Raw genomic sequence first — 23,807 nt, 5'->3', positions numbered from 1 at the left:
TGATGGGGGTCAGAGGCCTCTTCCTGCTCCTCCTGAAGTTAACCTCCACCTCCTCCCCCCCTGATGGTGATGGGGGTCAGAGGCCTCTTCCTGCTCCTCCTGAAGTCCACCTCCACCTCCTCCCCCTGATGGTGATGGGGGTCAGAGGCCTCTTCCTGCTCCTCCTGAAGTTAACCTCCACCTCCTCCCCCCTGATGGTGATGGGGGTCAGAGGCCTCTTCCTGCTCCTCCTGAAGTTAACCTCCACCTCCTCCCCCCTGATGGTGATGGGGGTCAGAGGCCTCTTCCTGCTCCTCCTGAAGTTAACCTCCACCTCCTCCCCCCTGATGGTGATGGGGGTCAGAGGCCTCTTCTGCTCCTCCTGAAGTTAACCTCCACCTCCTCCCCCTGATGGGGATGGGGGTCAGAGGCCTCTTCCTGCTCCTCCTGAAGTTAACCTCCACCTCCTCCCCCTGATGGGGGGTCAGAGGCCTCTTCCTGCTCCTCCTGAAGTTAACCTCCACCTCCTCCCCCCTGATGGTGATGGAGGTCAGAGGCCTCTTCCTGCTCCTCCTGAAGTTAACCTCCACCTCCTCCCCCTGATGGTGATGGAGGTCAGAGGCCTCTTCCTGCTCCTCCTGAAGTTAACCTCCACCTCCTCCCCCCTGATGGTGATGGAGGTCAGAGGCCTCTTCCTGCTCCTCCTGAAGTTAACCTCCACCTCCTCCCCCCTGATGGTGATGGGGGTCAGAGGCCTCTTCCTGCTCCTCCTGAAGTTAACCTCCACCTCCTCCCCCCTGATGGGGATGGGGGGTCAGAGGCCTCTTCCCTGCTCCTCCTGAAGTTAACCTCCACCTCCTCCCCCCTGATGTGTGATGGGGGTCAGAGGCCTCTTCCTGCTCCTCCTGAAGTTAACCTCCACCTCCTCCCCCCTGATGGTGATGGAGGTCAGAGGCCTCTTCCTGCTCCTCCTGAAGTTAACCTCCACCTCCTCCCCCCTGATGGTGATGGAGGTCAGAGGCCTCTTCCTGCTCCTCCTGAAGTCCACCTCCACCTCCTCCCCCCTGATGGTGATCGGGGTCAGAGGCCTCTTCCTGCTCCTCCTGAAGTCCACCTCCACCTCCTCCCCCCTGATGGTGATCGGGGTCAGAGGCCTCTTCCTGCTCCTCCTGAAGTTAACCTCCACCTCCTCCCCCCTGATGGTGATCGGGGTCAGAGGCCTCTTCCTGCTCCTCCCTGAAGTTAACCTCCACCTCCTCCCCCCTGATGGTGATGGGGGTCAGAGGCCTCTTCCTGCTCCTCCTGAAGTTAACCTCCACCTCCTCCCCCCTGATGGTGATGGAGGTCAGAGGCCTCTTCCTGCTCCTCCTGAAGTTAACCTCCACCTCCTCCCCCCTGATGGTGATGGAGGTCAGAGGCCTCTTCCTGCTCCTCCTGAAGTTAACCTCCACCTCCTCCCCCCTGATGGTGATCGGGGTCAGAGGCCTCTTCCTGCTCCTCCTGAAGTTAACCTCCACCTCCTCCCCCCTGATGGTGATCGGGGTCAGAGGCCTCTTCCTGCTCCTCCTGAAGTTAACCTCCACCTCCTCCCCCCTGATGGTGATGGGGGTCAGAGGCCTCTTCCTGCTCCGCCTGAAGTCCACCACCAGCTCCTTAGTCTTGCTGATGTTGAGCTGGAGGTGATTGTTGTCACACCAGCCTACGAAGTTCTCCACCAGGGCCCTGTACTCCTCCTCATTGTCATGTGATGCAGCTGACAGAGGAGGAGTCGTCAGAGAACTTCTGTAGGTGGCACGAGCCGGAGTTGAAGAGGAAGTCGGAGGTGTAGAGGGTGAACAGGATGGTGACAGCACAGTTCCTTGGGGGGCTCCGGTGTTGCTCAGCAGCACATCAGACCCTGCAGTCTGACATACTGAGGTCTGCTGGTGAGGTAGTCTGTGATCCAGGCCACCAGGCTGTGATCCACCTGCATCACTGACAGCTTCTCAGCCAGCAGCTGGATCGTGTTGAAGGCGCTGGAGAAGTCGAAGAACAGGATTCTTAGTGAGCTGTGCGGCTCCTCCAGCTGCGTGTGGGCTCTGTGGAGCTTGGAGGTGATAGCTTCCTCTACACCAGTGGTTTCCTGGTAAGCAAACTGTAGAGGGTCCATGGAGTCACACACGAGGGGTTTGAGGTGCTGCAGAATCAGTCTGTCAAAGATCTTCATGACGTGTGAAGTCAGAGCAACAGGCCTGTAGTTCTGACTGTCCTGCAGTTCCGCATACATGTACAGATACAAACATAATACACATACAAATACATACACATATCATCAGTCATGCACCGTTTGAACAAACACAGACGCACAAACTGACAAAGGAGACCTGTTGCACAACCCTCATGGCCAACATTTAAAAGTATATTACATGTGAGTGTTGAGAAGCTTAATGTCAGGAATGAGTGGGAACCCTGGATCTTATTTGCAAGCTGCACATAAAGAACTTCAGAGGGAAGAGATGTGCATTAAAAACCTGCTGACACACACACTGAGCAGAGAGTGTGTGAGTTTATTTCACAATAACAACACTTTGACCTCATTTCAATCGGTGGCAACAGGTCGCATAACACCGACATGTTTCTGCAGAGACAGAGGAACTGAGCCAAGAAAAACAGCCGCCATAAAACTGCTCGTGCTTTATCCTGCACATCTACTCTTAGGATGAAAGGAGTTTGTACACGTTGTAAAGCATCTCTTCCTCCTCTCCTCGTTTGTTTGTTTGCAGGAAGTGGAAATCTAAACTGTGTTGAAATATAAGTAAAATGACTCTGTTTGTTCAAATTACAAATCAATCCTTTTTAATACAGTTTAAATAAATAAACATTTTCAAAAAGAAACACGTCTTGAATCCGAAAGCATTTTTTAACATCAAGAGAAATGAAATTCTTGCAGAAATCTCCAAATGTCAAACTATTTTAATATCTAATCTCAGCATGGATCGTTCTGTGTTGTTATGAGTTCAGTGTTTTCTCTTTGGACACATTGATAGGGGTTGAACCTGTGACTTCTCTGTCAGTAAAACTTGCTGAGAGGTCATCCTGCTCTCACTGATGATCCAGAATACTGCCTGAGTATTGATGTGTCCTAACATGTGTACACCGTGTCAGGACTCAGAGCGCCCTGACTCAGAAAGTAAAGATCAGTCCCAGCGTCATCAGGGCGTTTGATTTACAGACATCACAACGCTTACTGAGACCTGGAGGATCTCATGAGGAATGAATACGGTCATTAATATTAAGAGAAGAAGTCTGAGATGTAACCAGAGAGATGGCAAAAGTACACACGTCCTTTACTCAAGTAGAAGTACAGATACTCGTGTTTAAAAATACTCTGGTGAAAGTAGAAGTACTGACTAAACTTCTTTACTCAAGTCAAAGTAAAGAGGCTTTGAAATGTACTTCAGTAGAAAGTACCCATAACTAGCAGCTGTTTTAAAGAGTACCTGACCTCCCTTTATATTAATAGAACAATAATGTCATTGTTAGCTAATGAATGTTTCCATGCTGAACAACGGCAACATGACAACGTTTTCATTGGTCCCTCTTCTTTAGAGAAGACCAGGAAATGATGGATACACGGATCGTGTTCAAATCAATAGGCACGCAATGACTCTAAATAATAATGATCACGCCACCAAACACACATTCAAACTAAAGGAACCAGCCTGTTTGGGAAATGTGAGAAGTAGAAAGTACAGGTATTTGAGTTCAACATGTAAGAAGTAGAAAGTACAGGTATTTGTGTTCAACATGTAAGAAGTAGAAAGTACAGGTATTTGTGTTCAACATGTAAGAAGTAGAAAGTACAGGTATTTGTGTTCAACATGTAAGAAGTAGAAAGTACAGGTATTTGAGTTCAACATGTAAGAAGTAGAAAGTACAGGTATTTGTGTTCAACATGTAAGAAGTAGAAAGTACAGGTATTTGTGTTCAACATGTAAGAAGTAGAAAGTACAGGTATTTGTGTTCAACATGTATGAAGTAGAAAGTACAGGTATTTGGGTTCAAGATGTAAGAAGTAGAAAGTACAGGTATTTGGGTTCAACATGTAAGAAGTAGAAAGTACAGGTATTTGTGTTCAACATGTAAGAAGTAGAAAGTACAGGTATTTGTGTTCAACATGTGAGAAGTAGAAAGTACAGGTATTTGTGTTCAACATGTAAGAAGTAGAAAGTACAGGTATTTGTGTTCAACATGTAAGAAGTAGAAAGTACAGGTATTTGAGTTCAACATGTAAGAAGTAGAAAGTACAGGTATTTGGGTTCAAAATGTAAGAAGTAGAAAGTACAGGTATTTGAGTTCAACATGTAAGAAGTAGAAAGTACAGGTATTTGGGTTCAAAATGTAAGAAGTAGAAAGTACAGGTATTTGAGTTCAACATGTAAGAAGTAGAAAGTACAGGTATTTGTGTTCAACATGTAAGAAGTAGAAAGTACAGGTATTTGTGTTCAACATGTAAGAAGTAGAAAGTACAGGTATTTGTGTTCAACATGTATGAAGTAGAAAGTACAGGTATTTGGGTTCAAGATGTAAGAAGTAGAAAGTACAGGTATTTGGGTTCAACATGTAAGAAGTAGAAAGTACAGGTATTTGTGTTCAACATGTAAGAAGTAGAAAGTACAGGTATTTGTGTTCAACATGTGAGAAGTAGAAAGTACAGGTATTTGTGTTCAACATGTAAGAAGTAGAAAGTACAGGTATTTGTGTTCAACATGTAAGAAGTAGAAAGTACAGGTATTTGAGTTCAACATGTAAGAAGTAGAAAGTACAGGTATTTGAGTTCAACATGTAAGAAGTAGAAAGTACAGGTATTTGGGTTCAAAATGTAAGAAGTAGAAAGTACAGGTATTTGGGTTCAACATGTAAGAAGTAGAAAGTACAGGTATTTGTGTTCAACATATAAGAAGTAGAAAGTACAGGTATTTGAGTTCAACATGTAAGAAGTAGAAAGTACAGGTATTTGGGTTCAAAATGTAAGAAGTAGAAAGTACAGGTATTTGTGTTCAACATGTAAGAAGTAGAAAGTACAGGTATTTGTGTTCAACATATAAGAAGTAGAAAGTACAGGTATTTGGGTTCAACATGTAAGAAGTAGAAAGTACAGGTATTTGTGTTCAACATATAAGAAGTAGAAAGTACAGGTATTTGTGTTCAACATATAAGAAGTAGAAAGTACAGGTATTTGGGTTCAACATGTAAGAAGTAGAAAGTACAGGTATTTGAGTTCAACATGTAAGAAGTAGAAAGTACAGGTATTTGAGTTCAACATGTGAGAAGTAGAAAGTACAGGTATTTGTGTTCAACATGTAAGAAGTAGAAAGTACAGGTATTTGTGTTCAACATGTAAGAAGTAGAAAGTACAGGTATTTGTGTTCAACATATAAGAAGTAGAAAGTACAGGTATTTGGGTTCAACATGTAAGAAGTAGAAAGTACAGGTATTTGAGTTCAACTGTAGAAGTAGAGTAAAAGTTGAGTTAAAGTAGAAGGGAGAAGTAGAAGTACAGGTATTTGTGTTCAACATGTAAGAAGTAGAAAGTACAGGTATTTGGGTTCAACATGTAAGAAGTAGAAAGTACAGGTATTTGGGTTCAACATGTGAGAAGTAGAAAGTACAGGTATTTGTGTTAAAGTGTAAGAAGTAGAAAAAGTACAGGTATTTGTGGTTCAACATGTAAGAAGTAGAAAGTACAGGTATTTGTGTAAAATGTAAGAAGTAGAAAGTACAGGTATTTGTGTTCAACATGTAAGAAGTAGAAAGTACAGGTATTTGTGTTCAACATGTAAGAAGTAGAAAGTACAGGTATTTGTGTTCAACATGTAAGAAGTAGAAAGTACAGGTATTTGTGTTCAACATGTAAGAAGTAGAAAGTACAGGTATTTGTGTTCAACATGTAAGAAGTAGAAAGTACAGGTATTGTGTTCAACATGTAAGAGTAGAAAGTTACAGGTATTTGTGTTCAACATATAAGAAGTAGAAAGTACAGGTATTTGAGTTCAACATGTAAGAAGTAGAAAGTACAGGTATTTGTGTTCAAAATGTAAGAAGTAGAAAGTACAGGTATTTGTGTTCAACATATAAGAAGTAGAAAGTACAGGTATTTGAGTTCAACATATAAGAAGTAGAAAGTACAGGTATTTGGGTTCAAAATGTAAGAAGTAGAAAGTACAGGTATTTGTGTTCAACATGTAAGAAGTAGAAAGTACAGGTATTTGGGTTCAACATGTAAGAAGTAGAAAGTACAGGTATTGTGTTCAACATGTAAGAAGTAGAAAGTACAGGTATTTGTGTTCAACATGTAAGAAGTAGAAAGTACAGGTATTTGAGTTCAACATGTAAGAAGTAGAAAGTACAGGTATTTGGGTTCAAAATGTAGAAGTAGAAAGTACAGGTATTTGAGTTCAACATGTAAGAAGTAGAAAGTACAGGTATTTGGGTTCAAAATGTAAGAAGTAGAAAGTACAGGTATTTGGGTTCAACATGTAAGAAGTAGAAAGTACAGGTATTTGTGTTCAACATAAGAAGTAGAAAGTACAGGTATTTGAGTTCAACATGTAAGAAGTAGAAAGTACAGGTATTTGGGTTCAAAATGTAAGAAGTAGAAAGTACAGGTATTTGTGTTCAACATGTAAGAAGTAGAAAGTACAGGTATTTGTGTTCAACATATAAGAAGTAGAAAGTACAGGTATTTGGGTTCAACATGTAAGAAGTAGAAAGTACAGGTATTTGTGTTCAACATATAAGAAGTAGAAAGTACAGGTATTTGTGTTCAACATAAGAAGTAGAAAGTACAGGTATTTGGGTTCAACATGTAAGAAGTAGAAAGTACAGGTATTTGAGTTCAACATGTAAGAAGTAGAAAGTACAGGTATTTGAGTTCAACATGAGAAGTAGAAAGTACAGGTATTTGTGTTCAACATGTAAGAAGTAGAAAGTACAGGTATTTGTGTTCAACATGTAAGAAGTAGAAAGTACAGGTATTTGTGTTCAACATATAAGAAGTAGAAAGTACAGGTATTTGGGTTCAACATGTAAGAAGTAGAAAGTACAGGTATTTGAGTTCAACATGTAAGAAGTAGAAAGTACAGGTATTTGAGTTCAACATGTGAGAAGTAGAAAGTACAGGTATTTGTGTTCAACATGTAAGAAGTAGAAAGTACAGGTATTTGGGTTCAACATGTAAGAAGTAGAAAGTACAGGTATTTGGGTTCAACATGTGAGAAGTAGAAAGTACAGGTATTTGTGTTAAAGTGTAAGAAGTAGAAAGTACAGGTATTTGTGTTCAACATGTAAGAAGTAGAAAGTACAGGTATTTGTGTTAAAATGTAAGAAGTAGAAAGTACAGGTATTTGTGTTCAACATGTAAGAAGTAGAAAGTACAGGTATTTGTGTTCAACATGTAAGAAGTAGAAAGTACAGGTATTTGTGTTCAACATGTAAGAAGTAGAAAGTACAGGTATTTGTGTTCAACATGTAAGAAGTAGAAAGTACAGGTATTTGTGTTCAACATGTAAGAAGTAGAAAGTACAGGTATTTGTGTTCAACATGTAAGAAGTAGAAAGTACAGGTATTTGTGTTCAACATATAAGAAGTAGAAAGTACAGGTATTTGAGTTCAACATGTAAGAAGTAGAAAGTACAGGTATTTGTGTTCAAAATGTAAGAAGTAGAAAGTACAGGTATTTGTGTTCAACATATAAGAAGTAGAAAGTACAGGTATTTGAGTTCAACATATAAGAAGTAGAAAGTACAGGTATTTGGGTTCAAAATGTAAGAAGTAGAAAGTACAGGTATTTGTGTTCAACATGTAAGAAGTAGAAAGTACAGGTATTTGGGTTCAACATGTAAGAAGTAGAAAGTACAGGTATTTGTGTTCAACATGTAAGAAGTAGAAAGTACAGGTATTGGGTTCAACATGTAAGAAGTAGAAAGTACAGGTATTTGAGTTCAACATGTAAGAAGTAGAAAGTACAGGTATTTGTGTTCAACATGTAAAAAGTAGAAAGTACAGGTATTTGAGTTCAACATATAAGAAGTAGAAAGTACAGGTATTTGAGTTCAACATATAAGAAGTAGAAAGTACAGGTATTTGAGTTCAACATATAAGAAGTAGAAAGTACAGGTATTTGAGTTCAACATGTAAGAAGTAGAAAGTACAGGTATTTGTGTTCAACATGTAAGAAGTAGAAAGTACAGGTATTTGGGTTCAACATGTAAGAAGTAGAAAGTACAGGTATTTGAGTTCAACATGTGAGAAGTAGAAAGTACAGGTATTTGAGTTCAACATGTAAGAAGTAGAAAGTACAGGTATTTGTGTTCAACATGTAAGAAGTAGAAAGTACAGGTATTTGGGTTCAACATGTAAGAAGTAGAAAGTACAGGTATTTGGGTTCAACATGTGAGAAGTAGAAAGTACAGGTATTTGTGTTAAAGTGTAAGAAGTAGAAAGTACAGGTATTTGTGTTCAACATGTAAGAAGTAGAAAGTACAGGTATTTGTGTTAAATGTAAGAAGTAGAAAGTACAGGTATTTGTGTTCAACATGTAAGAAGTAGAAAGTACAGGTATTTGTGTTCAACATGTAAGAAGTAGAAAGTACAGGTATTTGTGTTCAACATGTAAGAAGTAGAAAGTACAGGTATTTGTGTTCAACATGTAAGAAGTAGAAAGTACAGGTATTTGTGTTCAACATGTAAGAAGTAGAAAGTACAGGTATTTGTGTTCAACATGTAAGAAGTAGAAAGTACAGGTATTTGTGTTCAACATGTAAGAAGTAGAAAGTACAGGTATTTGTGTTCAACATGTAAGAAGTAGAAAGTACAGGTATTTGTGTTCAACATGTAAGAAGTAGAAAGTACAGGTATTTGTGTTCAAATGTAAGAAGTAGAAAGTATTTGTGTTAAAATGTAAGAAGTATTAGAAGTAGAAAGTACAGGTATTTGTGTTAAAATGTAAGAAGTAGAAAGTACAGGTATTTGTGTTAAAATGTAAGAAGTAGAAAGTACAGGTATTTGTGTTAAAATGTAAGAAGTAGAAAGTACAGGTATTTGTGTTCAACATGTAAGAAGTAGAAAGTACAGGTATTTGTGTTCAAAGTGTAAGAAGTAGAAAGTACAGGTATTTGGGTTCAACATGTAAGAAGTAGAAAGTACAGGTATTTGTGTTCAACATGTAAGAAGTAGAAAGTACAGGTATTTGTGTTCAACATGTAAGAAGTAGAAAGTACAGGTATTTGTGTTCAACATGTAAGAAGTAGAAAGTACAGGTATTTGTGTTCAAAGTGTAAGAAGTAGAAAGTACAGGTATTTGTGTTCAAAGTGTAAGAAGTAGAAAGTACAGGTATTTGTGTTCAAAGTGTAAGAAGTAGAAAGTACAGGTATTTGAGTTCAACATGTGAGAAGTAGAAAGTACAGGTATTTGTGTTCAACATGTGAGAAGTAGAAAGTACAGGTATTTGTGTTCAAAGTGTAAGAAGTAGAAAGTACAGGTATTTGTGTTCAACATGTAAGAAGTAGAAAGTACAGGTATTTGTGTTCAACATGTAAGAAGTAGAAAGTACAGGTATTTGTGTTCAACATGTAAGAAGTAGAAAGTACAGGTATTTGGGTTCAACATGTAAGAAGTAGAAAGTACAGGTATTTGTGTTCAACATGTGAGAAGTAGAAAGTACAGGTATTTGGGTTCAACATGTAAGAAGTAGAAAGTACAGGTATTTGTGTTCAACATGTAAGAAGTAGAAAGTACAGGTATTTGAGTTCAACATGTAAGAAGTAGAAAGTACAGGTATTTGTGTTCAAAGTGTAAGAAGTAGAAAGTACAGGTATTTGTGTTCAACATGTAAGAAGTAGAAAGTACAGGTATTTGTGTTCAAAGTGTAAGAAGTAGAAAGTACAGGTATTTGTGTTCAAAGTGTAAGAAGTAGAAAGTACAGGTATTTGTGTTCAACATGTAAAAAGTCTTCAGAAAAATAAGTAGTGGAGTAAAGTACTGATACCAGAAACATGTACTTAAGTACAGTAACAAAGTATTTGTACTCCACTACTTCCCACCTCTGAGATGTGGTTCTGTGGTAATGAGTCATGTGACAGAGGTCCAGAGGGGTTTAACTCCTCAGAGACTCAGTGTGTTGTTAGGCCTGAACAAAGACAGATATCAGCTCCATGTTGAGAGCAGCGTGTTGTTAACAGAAAAAGCAGATTGTTCACCAGACAAAGACTCTCACAGAAATGTGCCACGGTGCAACTCCTCCCCCTCTCAGTGCTCTCATGTATCAGAGGCAGGTCCACACAGGAGAACAGGCAACATCAGGATTGAATCTCCTCTGGCGGTTACTAGAGTTCAGAGCAGGCTGCTAGGCTGTTTGTCAGGAAACGCCCTAATGCTCCGAGTGCTGGAAGCACACAGATCATTAACTCTACTCAGATCCCACACGTCTGAAGGAGAATCTCTTTGTTTGGATGTAAAATTGACAAAACTGCCCTTAGAGTCACATTATCCTGTAGTTTCTTTGCAGGAATCATGATTAGTGAAGCTGCCAGATAGAGGAGTACAAAGTACAGTATTTCACTCTTAAATGCTGAGGGATGTACACAGAAGTACCTCAGATGGTACAGAAGTAGAGTTCTGCTATGAAGCCTTTAAAAGCTTATGAAACTCAACATGACTCTAAAACAGGAACAGGAAATGACTGCTGCTGGGTAAAGTCACGGGGTTTTCAGTCTCATGAGAGATGTTGTGTTCCCATAGAAACCGTCAGTAACTGTGAGTCACTTGAGAACTGAAAGGCATTTTCTTTCCCATTTTAATGATGTTAACATCATTTATTTTTTTAAATCACCAAAAGTAATAATTTCTCTCTTTTTACAATCCATCAGTTATCGGGGGAAAAGCAGAGAATCCCAAATAAAGTTTGAAATGAGTTAAAATAAAGATTTTCTTTTGTATTAAAAACTATTATTTCTGAATAAATGGTAAAACTATGTTGAAGGTTAAAGACAAGGCAAGTTTATTTACACAGCACTTTTCAACACAAGGCAATTCAAAGTGCACACTAATGAAAGACATGAAGAGCATTAAGAAACATATAAAATGACATTTAAAAACACTCATTTAAAATCACAGGTACATGAATTAAAGTCACAGAGCAGTGTGAGAGACACACATCTGAAAGGTTGAGCTCTGACTCAAACATTGATCACTTTCTAGCAGAAATAGTTTTCTATGACCTCACTTTCTTTCTACTTTCTTCTTTAACTTGTCCTTTAGTTATTTCAAGTGTTTCGTGCTAAACGAACCCCCCTTTGGAAGATTCTCATCTGACCCCATGGTACCTTTTAGAAACTATTCCTCTTTTTAAATGCACATAGTTAAGTTTACCTTGTCTTTGTAGGACTTTTTTGGTGTCCTCCATGAACCAGGGTCTTGAAACCCTAACGGCACACGTAGGGGTCTTTAACCCTAAAAATACTAAGCCTGAATATATCAAAAGCAGCAAAGAGGAAAGTCTTCTTGCTGGATTTCAAAGTAGTCTTCGTTGCAGCGGACCTGCAGGTTTCTGGGAGTTTGTTCCAGATGTTTGGAGCATCATAACTGAATGTTAAAGAGATGTTTCAATGTTATATCAAATAAAGTTATGTTTAGTACATTTGTATTTATTTTGAAAATTGTTAATATTGTTAAAAGTGTTAAAGGTGGGGTAGGTAAGTTTGGAGAAACCGGCTTGAGTGCACTAGAATTTGAAAATAAACAGCCGGAGAAAATCTGCCACTTCCTCACAGAGCCCCTCCTCCAACACACACGAACCATGACCAATGAGGGCACGAGATAAGTTTGTGCACAGATGGAAGGCTGACAGGCAGGTAGGCCATCCAGTTATTTTAGCCGGGCCGGCTCAGATGATTGGTCGTGCTTTTTACAGTACCACAGCTTCCACTGATGAAATTTATTTATGTATTTCTTGTCAAAGCACTTCAGATATTCATTGCTATCAGGATGTTAAGAGCATTCCATGGAATATAACAAAAAGTGTATCTCGAGCCGGTTTCTCAAACTTACCTACCCCACCTTTAATATAGTTTTCTCTTAAAATGTGTATTTGTATTGTATGCCCTGTAAAAATAAAACAATTAAGGAAAAAATTAGCTGATGAATAAAAAATATAATATTTCTAATATCTTTTTAATTTTGTACTTAAAAGAGTATTTTTTATATGTTTTACTTTTACTGAAACTGTTTTGATGGTTTAGAAGATTTTTAAATAATTGAGCCTGTTGTTCTTCTTCTGGATAAATAATGTCAAAGTTGAGCTGAAGGGTTAAAGTCACGGTTAGAAACATCATTATAATTAGAGTTAGTGCTGGTTAAAGATAACCAGATGAGGCTCACAGATGTTTAAATGTTCGTCTCGCTGTCGGTGTCTCACTCCTCTTTCCTTCTCGCTCACAGCTTCAGCCATTTTCAAAAATCTTTCTTGAACTCAATTTCCTCAAGATTTCTCTTGAAAGTCCACATTTGTGCTCCACTACAAATCAAAAGGAAATATTGTACTTTGTGCTTCACTATCTTACATAGAGTTGATCAAGTATAAGGTTCTGTTTTTACACATTTTTTAAAATATTGTTAGAAATCCTTGAGCTATTACGTTTTTGTTTGTTAATATTGGATTTTTTACTACAGGGTACTTTTTACGTGTAATATTCAAACAGCATTTAGCTAATTATACTTTTACTTACATGTAAGTAAGATTTTCATTACCAGACTTTCACTTTTAATAGAGTATTCTTACAGTGTGGTATGAATATCTTTACTTAAAGGGGACCTATCATGCAAAATGCACTTGTGTACGTCTTTTCTACATGAATATGTGTCCCCGGTGTTCCAGGGAACTCACCAAGTGTCAGAAAACACAACCCTCTCTATTTTCCTCCATACCCAAATCTCTAAAAAAGGGGCTGCAACGGATCTGATAAAAACTGATCCAGATTTGAACACTGTCCTGACGTCAGGACGGTGGCGCTACGGCTATTGGGCCAACTCCACCAATCAGGAGGAGACAGCCACGGCCATTGCCGTTCGAAAGCGCTGGAGACGCTGTAGTACATATGCCAGGCCTGTAGGTGGTGCTGTTCTCACTGAATCTGCCCAGAGCTAAAAAATGTCAAATTGAGCGAAATGAGGCATGGCTAAAATGCATGATCTGTTTGGTATTTTGAAAAAAAAAAAGTATAAATATGCCTTATATAGGTATGGTCCTACACTATATTATTACAATATAGCATGATAGGTCCACTTTAAGTAAAGGGCCTGATACTCCTTGGACCTGTATGTATGAGTGACAGTATATCAATGTGTTTCTGTGCCTGCTTTGTTTAATTTAACGGATGTATGTATTTGTATTTGTTCAAATCATTGTAAGCTGTAGATTCATCATGGCTTGTATCAGACAACAGAACAAAAATAAATGTGTTGTTTAAAAGTGTGTACCGTTTCATGTTTTGTAGTAGCCTTAGTGTAAAACAGTTTTATTGAATAAGAATTGCATTTGATGATAATAATTATATTTAAATATTACCTACATATTTATTAAATGAAAGATAAGAATAGCAAGTAAAAACAACCTGGAGATTTGTAATAAGATGCAAATGTAACCTTAAGTAACATCTACTATACAATAGTAAATAAAATGTACTTACAAAAACTGAGTGTGACAGTAAAGTTTACTTAAGTGCCTTTAGTAACAAACACTTCTTAACTGTAAGTAGAAGCTACTTGAAATATACGTTTTCTGAGTGCGTTTTCTAGTAAATCTTACTCCCCTATTTTTGTCAGTGTACACAGTTATTAACGGCATGTATATATATATATATGTATATATATATTGCACATAGTTGGTTGGTATTTAACAGCAAGGGGTGTTATAGTCGGCGGGGGGGGGGGGGGTCTACTAGGGGCTGTGCTGGTTGTATAGTCTGACGCTGAAAGGATAGTGCAGTAGAAGTATAACGTAGCAGACTAAGGAAATACTCAAGTTAAGTACAGTTATGTCAAAATTACGCTGACCTTTGAAACCTTTGAAACCTTTATTATTGGCTTTTTGAGTAATAATGTAGAAAGTATGAAATATAAACGTCTCATCAAGACATCACGAGTCGAGTCTCCCTTTGTCAAACAGAAAGCTAAATACTTTCAGCTTCACCTCCACACACTACAGACCTACAGGGGGGGGGGGGGGGGGGGGGTACTCAATAACATGTCTTTGAAGTACATTTCAGCCAGGATATAAGGTGTTTAAATCTTGAGATATGCAATTAAAATAAGAACACATTATATATAAAAATAGAACTTCAGTTTAATAAAGTAAATACAACATATATCACTGAAATACATGACACAGTGCAGAGTTGTTTGAGTTGTAAGCACATACATGTTCTGTTCTCAACGGTTTAGATAGATAGATAGATCGATCGTACTTTATTGATCCCAAATTGGGAAATTGTTTTTGTTACAGCAGCATAAAAGGCATTTTACAATAAAACAAAACTACAAAATATACAAGAATAGAAAAGAAAATATAAAATATACATGCAGATATTATATATATATATATATTCAAAATATATGGAATATGGAGTATTAAATATGAAACAGATTATGTATGAGTAAAATGTACAACGTGGTTTTATTTCTAGAGAAGCTATGGAGCAGAGAGTTCTCTTCCAGCCAGAGGGGATTTGTTGCACAGAGTTATTGGGCAGGAATGTTTTCCAGTATCTGTCCTTGAGACAGGGGAGCGCGGGGGGGGGGGGGGGGGGGCAATTTATTATCATCTGACATTTGTTCATTTCTCATTTCATCTAATCGTTTATTTGAATAGGAGCAATGCACTTTAATGAACACTTTAGAGAAATAATACTTCAAGTATAAATATGCTTGATTTTAGCTTTGAGCTCATTTCCACCCGTAGTCCCTGACATACAAGAACATGACATTTATAAAGATAGCAACAATAAATACATGATGTACAAAAAGAGCATGAGCAGCAATTCATTATCTGTGGATGTTCTGATTCAACTTCAATTATTGAACACAAACAACTTCTTATTAGTATAGTTTTTAACCCTTTAGCACTTTCAGGTTAAACAGGTGCTGGGTTTGATTTCATTATTTCACATTTCATGTAAATCTACTTAGTAGAAAATAAATAAACATTTTAAAGTCTTATCAAGACAATCATTTACAGATGTACGTATGACGTATATTTTAACCGTGTACTTAGTATACATATACTGGAAATATTATCTGTAAATACATAAACCTGAAGCAGATATTTCTGCAGCTATACGTAAACACAAAGTACATCTGAAATGTATCACTGATATATCTGTACGACAGATACACAGTTTAAGACCTCTTTACACCGACTTTAGTTTGAAATTGACCTGCTGATATTTAAATAAACCCCTCACCATGAATCCCTTCCAGGCTCTGACACACAAAGACCAGATCAGACGCCATGTTGTCAGCGCTGTGTCTGAAAGATAGGCTTCACTGTCGATCCTACGTGTTCAGCAGCAAAGTCAATCCTTCTGATTGGCCGATCACTTAAGGATAATATTTTAGCACTCTCTCAGACTGAAGTTAGAAACTGAATCACGTTTGGTTAACCCTCACCAGGTGTTTGTGTCTCAGGGGGTAAAGCCCCTCCACCGCGTCAAGGTAGAGATTCATGGAGGAGATGATTTAGTTTAGAAGCAGGTGATGGAGGACAGTCAGGTGTGAAGAGGTCTGGGACATGTCTGGGGTTCAGTTCAACATTCACTTTCTCATCAACACTCTCTGATGGTCTCTTCTCCTTAGCTCTTTTAGATTTCACAACAAGTCCAGCAACGACAGCAACAACGATGAGACAAACCAACCCAACTCCCAACCCAACGTATCCTCCGGGACCCCCTGGTTGTTCATCGTTGGCGTCTCCATTCTTCAGGTGCTTCTCAGAACCTGAGGACAGAAACAGAGAGCAGTGAGGAAACGACTGGACCCCCCCTCATGTTGGAGAACAGCTGATCATGAAGGTGATGAAGAACAGAATCTGTTTCCTCTCCAGTCTCATGTCAGACATTATCTACCGATCACAGAGCATCAACATCATCTTTAAACATGCCAATGGAGGAACTCTTCAGGAGAAACACAAACTCACCTTCAGAGACGCTCAGAAGGACGGAGTGCACAAACTCTCTCACGTCTCTCTTCCAGCGATTATTGTAGCGAGTTATAACCCGACACTTGTAGGTTCCCGTGTCGTTGGTGCTGACGTTCTTCAGGAGAATAGTAAAGTCTCCGTTCTTCATCTCTGGGTCACTCAGCTCAACACGACCTCGATAACGTTGATTCTGGAAGATTTCCATCGACTCGCTATCTCTGTAGTAGAAGACGTACTGCTCCAGCTCAGATCTCTTCCACTCTAACACAGTGATGGCAGCATCTCTGGAAGTGTGGCACTGAAGAGTGACGTTCTGTCCAGGCCTTGCATTCACCTCTTCTAGATCTGGAGAAAAACAGAAAGGCAAAAGTCAGTTATTTCATTTTGAGCCGTTTGTATATTTACAAGGAGTCTTGGAAGCAGCGGCAACATCAGATTAAAAAAAAGGTTTACAAAAACAGAAATGCCACTAAAGACTGGGGTTTTGTTATTATATAATTGTTTAATTATTCCTCTGAGAGAAGCTGGATTCCAGTGGTAGATTCCTACATTTATTCTAATACTTTACTTAAGTATAATTTTGAGGTATTTTATTAGTACATTTGCATCTATGATACTTTATACCTCTGAGTCAGTGATCGTGGTAAAGCTCACGGTCCTGTGCGAGGAAGGCATGGAAGCAGCCTTTGAAAGGAATAAGGAGAAATACAGAAAGCTTCATGAACTTAAGCTGGATGTCCAACTATCAAGTGGAACTCTGATGCAGAGAATATCCATCCAAAGATTCCTCAAGGCTGGAGGAATGACCGGATGCAGACAAAAGAAGAAGTGGCTGAGCAAGGGAGTCTCTGGATAAGAAGGAATGATGCAAACTGGGGTAAGCAAGGACCTCAGATCATTGCAGACAGTGGTGGATATACACCAGCACTGAAATGCGTAGTGCCTGGACCGAGAAAGAGGAACAAATCAACATAACATTGTAATATTACAGAACAACACAGATACCATTCTCATTTATTCATTTTATTTACATGTTATTTATATAATTAAATCGATGTTTTTGTTTTTTTTTATCCGAGTGTTCCAGGGTATTCTCTGAACACTAAAAAAAGAATTAAAATATGTCTGTAATATAGGCCTACAGTACTCATATGTTCTAGCCCATCTTTTGTGAAATATGTTATGCCAAGAATGAGTGTAGGAAGTTGTGTTATAGTTCCAACAGTTCCTATTCTGAAAAGGTAATAGGCCTACATTGTGCATACTGAAATGAAAGCTTTATTTAACTGCATCAAAGAAGACTTGAGAGGGCAGTTTGGGAGTTTAACTTTAACTATAGAGATGCCTAATTCTGTAAATAAGTTATTTAACGTGTGTTCTGTTCGGTTTGTGTGTTGAAAGATTTAGTATTTTCATTCTATATCTTATGTGTCCTTTTATTTATTAATGTATGTTTCCAACTACTTTTTATATTCATGTGTATTTTGTGATATTGTTATTTAATTTGTGTAGTTATTTTTGATTGTAAATATTGTTCTACTTGTGTGTTTGAGAAATGTGTGCAATATAGCTATTTCATTCTGAATTGGAATGCGTCTTTTCATTTATTCATATCACCCACTCTTTAAACCCTCTGCTCTGGGTCCGTGTACGTTTTGTTAGTTGGATTTTTCGTTTGAACCAAAAAAACGAAAATACCAGCCTTTTTTCCTTTTAAATCAAAAACGAAAAAACGGGAAACCAAAGCAGTTTTCCCGTTTTTGTTGTATGAATAAAAAAACGGAAAACAAGAAGACCTAATAAAAAAAACGGTCCGGTTTTGGTTTTTGATAACAACTTCATTCAATGTTCCGTTTTGTATTGAAGAATGAAGAAAAGCAGTCCGGTGGACCGGAAGTTAAAGAACATAATATATAATGGCAATGCTGTAAAGGTTAAATCCTGGAACCCAGAAGTCTGACGAGGATACGTTTATTTCTGCATTCACATGCAGATATGCGTTTATGGAGAATACAAGTATGCAAGCTCTGTGCATAACTTTAAATTCGCTGACTTCCGGTTTGTACTGTGTCTGTAAATCCAGTGTCCAGCTTGTCGCTGTGTGACAACCATAGACTGGTGACAACGTCATGTGTGTTGCATACCTGCAAGATTTACCTGTGACAAATGTCAGGGATATATCAGTATGTATAAGAAGTTGTAAGTAGAAAACATTTAGGAAAAAAGATGACTTCTTATTTACTCCTTAAAATAGCACTATGTTATTAAACCAAAATGTTACCCTAAAAGAAATAATACAAAGCAAACTGAATACGTATTTATTTTGTTTCTCTTCTTACAGGTGGGGCTGAAAGACTCGACCCCCGTTGAGCTGGAGCATCATGGCTGCAGGTGTGACGTGTGTTACTCTCCTGCTCCAGTCACATGACTCCCAGTGGGTCCCCAGTACTCAGCTGTACAGAGCAGCAGTGGTACAAACCAAGAACTATGGCAAGTCTAAGAATAATGTCATGAAATACTAAAACGACACACTCATCATGTCTCATACACACATCATCTCATCATTTCTATATCTGGCTTAAACCCAGTGTGTAAAACCAGGCCCGGTAGAGCACATGGCTGGGATGTCCGCAATCCAAAGCAGAGAACAATGTCAGAGAAAGTCAAGTGAGAGATGAGTAGTTATGTGAAAGTAAGCTATGCACACAGAATAGTTTATGTGTTGATGTGTCTGAGAGCTGAGAGCTGCTGGATCTGTCTGCCCTCAAAGTGCCAGGGTAACATTTTGGTTTAATAACATTGTGCTATTTTAAGGAGTAAATAAGAAGTCATATTTTTTCCTAAATGTTTTCTACTTACAACTTCTTATACATACTGATATGAATTGATTTACTTTTATACTATGAACGAAGAAAAATAACTCTTTAACAACAGAACAGGAACAAATCACAGCTGTGACCTCTGTGCAGCACACACAGACCAGTCAGTCCAGTTCTGGGGAGTAGCTACCTTGTGCTAGTTAGCACACACAGACCAGTCAGTCCAGTTCTAGGGAGTAGCTACCTTGTGCTAGTTAGCACACACAGACCAGTCAGTCCAGTTCTGGGGAGTAGCTACCTTGTGCTAGTTATATTAAAGTGTATGTCTGACTATTGGCTGGGTCTAACCTGTCTAAAATGAGCCACATCCCCAGGAACATGTTCAACCAGACGGTAACTAAGACAGTAACAACACTTCATCCTGAACTCACTGTGGGGCCTGTCTTCATGGACCTGTAGCATAACACCCTGACACTAAGAATGCACATACTGTCCCTCCTCTGTCTTTCAATGTAACTTGTTGAAGAAAAACAATAAGTTTAACGTTACAGAAATAAAAGCTTAATTACTCACCCTCCTAATTGTAGACGTAACTTCATAAGTACAACTTGAAACATGTCTCCCGCTTGCTGCTGGGTGCAGGTGAAAGTAGGTCGACATTTCTGTTTACATCCCTGACATTTGTCACAGGTAAATCGTGTAGGTATGCAACAAACATGACGTTGTCACACAGCGACAAGCTGGACACTGGATTGACCAAATAACTACACACTCTTATTTACATTTGACACGTTATTCAAAACCAACAGCCTGTGTGTTGTTTGCTAAACACTGCCACTGAAATACCAGACTCAATGATCAAACCCCTGCCCCCAGAAACATGTTAAAAGCCACGTAACCAATTAGATCACTTATGGCGCGTTTCCACTACACGGCCTCGCTCGGCCCCGCTCGGTATGGCTAGGCCTCGTTAGGACTGGCTCACTTTATGGCGCATTTCCATTACAGTTTAGGAACTGGGGTAGTATCAGTGTAGGCGGAGCCGTGACGTGATCTTCAATGAGAACCCCAGAAAAACAACACAGCCGTTAGCTGTGAGCACTCACAGCTCACAGCTACTTATATATGTTCAGAAACTAGACAACAGTTAAACAAGTACAAACCACAGACTGCCTGTGTCATGGCGAATACAGTCGCTGCTTTATTTATGTCTGTATAGGCCGTTGTTGTGAGTGTGGACGGTCGGGGCATATATTGCGTTAGCTTAGCCAATCTCCATTTAGAAAACAAGCATTTTAAAAGGTGTTTCGCCTGCCGTCTGTCTGCAGACTTGACAAAGCATTAATTCATGGTTTTTACTAACCGGTATCAGTATGTTGTTACTTCGGCATCATTTTGAAACGTGTATTACAATTAAATCACGGTCAAATATGTCCATCTTGTTGTAGTTGTAGCCCCCTTGCCAGCGACGCTCTCTCTAGTTTAGCATGCTCAGCCCGACTCAGCCTCGTTGTCTCTGGCCCTAGACCCACGATTTTATGAGGCCAGAAAAACTGTGAATTAGGACCCGCCGGCCGGTACTAGGCCAAGTGGAAACGCAACCAAAGACGGGCCGCTGACGTCACAGCCCTCTTAAACCGTGCTCCGCGCTGTAGTGGAAACGCGCCATATGAAACCTTAGAAACACTTTGTTGTGCACAACAATGGAGGCCACTTTTGGAGAGAGAGTTAGAGGAAGAGGTAAATGCAATATACTGTATTTTGTCTTCAGTACCATACAGTAACTATGTTCATGTCATCTTCACTCTCAGTAAAGTCATTGTGTCTGATACTGTTATGAGTATTGAGAATAAACCTATGTGTGTGTTTCCACATTGCATGTGTTCATTCCATATTTACAGCGTGCTACAAATGAAAATGCCTAAAACTTTGACTTGAATGTCTTGTTTATTAATCAACTAATGGACAGTGTTTCAATTCAGTTCATGTAAGCCTTACACACACTCTTTTGAGCGTCTAGTGATTATGGCCTGCATGTCTTTCTGTTCTAACTCAGCTGTCAGCTTCTTAGAGTTTAGACAAACATCAAATTCATAATGTAGACTAGTTGGACAAAATAATGCTTAACAACTGTTCCATTATTGAGTGAACTGTTTTAGGGGTCGACTGATATATCGTTCTCCCGCTTGCTGCTGGGTGCAGGTGAAAGTAGGGCGACAGGTCACAGGTAAATCTTGCAGGTATGCAACACACAGGACGTTGTCACCAGTCTATGGTTGTCACACAGCGACAAGCTGGACACTGGATTTACAGACACAGTACAAACCGGAAGTCGTACAAACCGGAGGTCAGCGAAATTAAGTTATGCACAGAGCTTGCATTAATCTCTATAAACGCATATATGCATGTGAATGCAGAAATAAACGTATCCTCGTCAGACTTCTGGGTTCCAGGATTGAACCTTTACAGCATTGCCATTATATATTATGTTCTTTAACTTCCGGTCCACCGGACCGCTTTTCTTCATTCTTCAATACTGTCACTACCCGATCTGTCCCCCTGCCCGATCTGTACTGCGCATGTGCTGACGGTCCGCTATATTGGACAACTACATACGGCAACTCTACTAGGACACTTGACACAGTGGCTTTTGGCAAAGCAGAAAAAGAACCGAGAGAGATTATTGTTATTACAACGTGACTTCACTATTATTTAACAACTCTTTGTATTGGGTTCTTTTATTTGGGGTTAAATACATTGTCAGAATAAGTGAGACATGGATTTAACTTCTGTTAGACAGCTATCATACTGAATACATATTTACTGTGAATGTATGCAAACATGTATGGCATATAGCTGTCTAACAGAAGTTAAATCCATGTCTCACTTATTCTGACAATGTATTTAACCCCAAATAAAAGAACCCAATAAAAATAGTTGTTAAATAATAGTGAAGTCACGTTGTAATAACAATAATCTCTCTCGGTTCTTTTTCTGCTTTGCCAAAAGCCACTGTGTCAAGTGTCCTAGTAGAGTTGCCGTATGTAGTGGCGGACCATCTCGCACATGCGCAGTACAGATCGGGCAGGTGGACCGATCGGGTAGTGACAAATACAAAACGGAAAATTGAATGAAGTTGTTATCAAAAACCAAAATCGGACCGTTTTTTTTATTAGGTCTTCTTGTTATCCGTTTTTTTATTCATACAACAAAAACGGAAAAACGGCTTTGGTTTCCCGTTTTTTCGTTTTAAATAAAAAACGAAAAAAGGCTGGTATTTTCGTTTTTTGCCTTTTGGTTTAAACGACAAATCAAACTAACAAAACGTACACGGACCGCAGAGGACTCCCCAAGTGCTGTGTTGATTTATTTTAAAGTTGGCCTGTGGATTTTTTTTTATTCTCCTTATAAGAGTTCTTTGTTTATTATTAGAGGTTAACAGTTTTCTATAATTTAAAAATAATAAATGCAAAAAAACTAGTTTTTGTCTTTGATGTAACAATATATACAACTTTATAAGCTATCAAGCTATCAAATATGTTTTGCGGCTACACCATATCAGCTAGAACCGTAACTGGTTTGACAGCTGTAGCTACTTTACAGATTATTAGCTAATACAAAAAATAAAAATACACTTGTAATAAAGTCATTATAACAGCAAACAAGCTGACGTCACTGGTGACGGGCAAAACACAGGCAGCATTTAAAATGTTAGAAAATGGTTGGTACACTACAAATATAAGATTATCTCTATAACCATGGAGTAGTTTGGTGATGTAGTATGGTGTACAAAGACACACAAAGAGTAGCAGACTAGCAGGCACCGGCATTTGTTTTCAAATTACCATGAACAGTAATTTACACACATCTGGCTAACTCCATAGGTATATTCCCTTCCCAAGTTTCGTTTAATCTTCTCGATGTAGTGCTTAGTCCTGTCGGAGTGCACCGGAACGAACGACACTATCATAACAGTGAGGCGTGTGGCGTAGTGGGTAGAGCCTTGGTATGGGGATCAGATGGTAACGGGTTCAAACCCCACTGCAGTCAGCATGTCGTTGTGTCCCTGAGACCCTTCTCCCCAAATTGCTCCTAACAAGCAACATGTAATGTAATAATATCTTACACACACACACACACACTCACTCACCTCCTGCAGCCACAGAGCCGATCCACAGTAACATGAACAGCCCCACATGTTGAGCAGCCATGAGAGCAGCTGGCGAAGAACAGGAAGTGATCTGAACTGAGTGTAGTGCGAACCGGTCTGTGGCCGTGTCTCAATTCAGGGGTTTCATCCTTCGAAGGGTGCATTCGTAGACCGCATACGTCACTTCCGCCGAAAGAAGGCTGTCCCAATTTAAAAAAAAGACGAGACTCCTCCGAATGCGGCCCACGAATGCAGCCTACTTTTCCCCAATTTGAAGGATACATCTGATGTACACTCCGCGGCCTACCATATCCCAGGGTGCAATACGCGCAGGGAAGAGTGAGTTTTTTTCAAATGAAATGGCTTCCGGTCTCCCCAGCAGAGTGGATTTAAAAGCAGCAGCAAGCGGAGGAATCACTAATAAATGTGAGTATTGGGTTTTAACTTACTTTAAATTAACTAACGTCACACACGTCAAACCCAAGGGGCATTAAAACGTACATTTTCGTTAAATAATACGGATAAATATGTGACGCTAACTAGCTAGCTGGACGTACTGCACTGTTGTTTACACTTATTTTTAATTCAATTCAGAAGTTTACTAAAGTCATACAGAGATCGTGGCTC

The 23,807-nt window shown here is 39.2% G+C and overlaps 1 protein-coding gene across 1 annotated transcript; it reads right to left on the bottom strand.

Moving 5' to 3' along the window:
- Positions 1 to 14,668: 14,668 nt before the first annotated feature.
- On the bottom strand, positions 14,669 to 23,307 carry LOC117480822 (butyrophilin-like protein 2). The gene is made up of 3 exons (XM_034128308.1): positions 23,181 to 23,307; positions 16,209 to 16,556; positions 14,669 to 16,009 (listed from the first exon to the last, which is right to left on the bottom strand). The coding sequence occupies exons 1-3, from the start codon at positions 23,239 to 23,241 to the stop codon at positions 15,723 to 15,725; spliced, it is 696 nt and encodes a 231-aa protein (XP_033984199.1). The 5' UTR covers positions 23,242 to 23,307; the 3' UTR covers positions 14,669 to 15,722.
- Between the last annotated feature and the right edge of the window lie 500 nt (positions 23,308 to 23,807).

The sequence above is a fragment of the Trematomus bernacchii genome, unplaced genomic scaffold, assembly GCF_902827165.1.
Source record: "Trematomus bernacchii unplaced genomic scaffold, fTreBer1.1, whole genome shotgun sequence".
In the NCBI taxonomy this organism is placed as follows: Eukaryota; Metazoa; Chordata; class Actinopteri; order Perciformes; family Nototheniidae; genus Trematomus; species Trematomus bernacchii.
The sequence above is the reverse complement of the archived record's forward strand: the minus strand, read 5'-3'. Positions and strand labels throughout refer to the sequence as shown.

What these genes read in the sequence shown, in the direction of transcription:
- LOC117480822 (XM_034128308.1), bottom strand. Translation starts at nt 23,241, where the DNA reads ATGGCTGCTCAACATGTGGGGCTGTTCATGTTACTGTGGATCGGCTCT. An exon ending in CGGCTCTGTGGCTGCAGGAG is followed by an intron (nt 16,557 to 23,180) that starts GTGAGTGAGTGT and finishes GTTTTTCTCCAG; the next exon opens with ATCTAGAAGAGGTGAATGCA. An exon ending in CCTTCTGAGCGTCTCTGAAG is followed by an intron (nt 16,010 to 16,208) that starts GTGAGTTTGTGT and finishes TTCTGTCCTCAG; the next exon opens with GTTCTGAGAAGCACCTGAAG.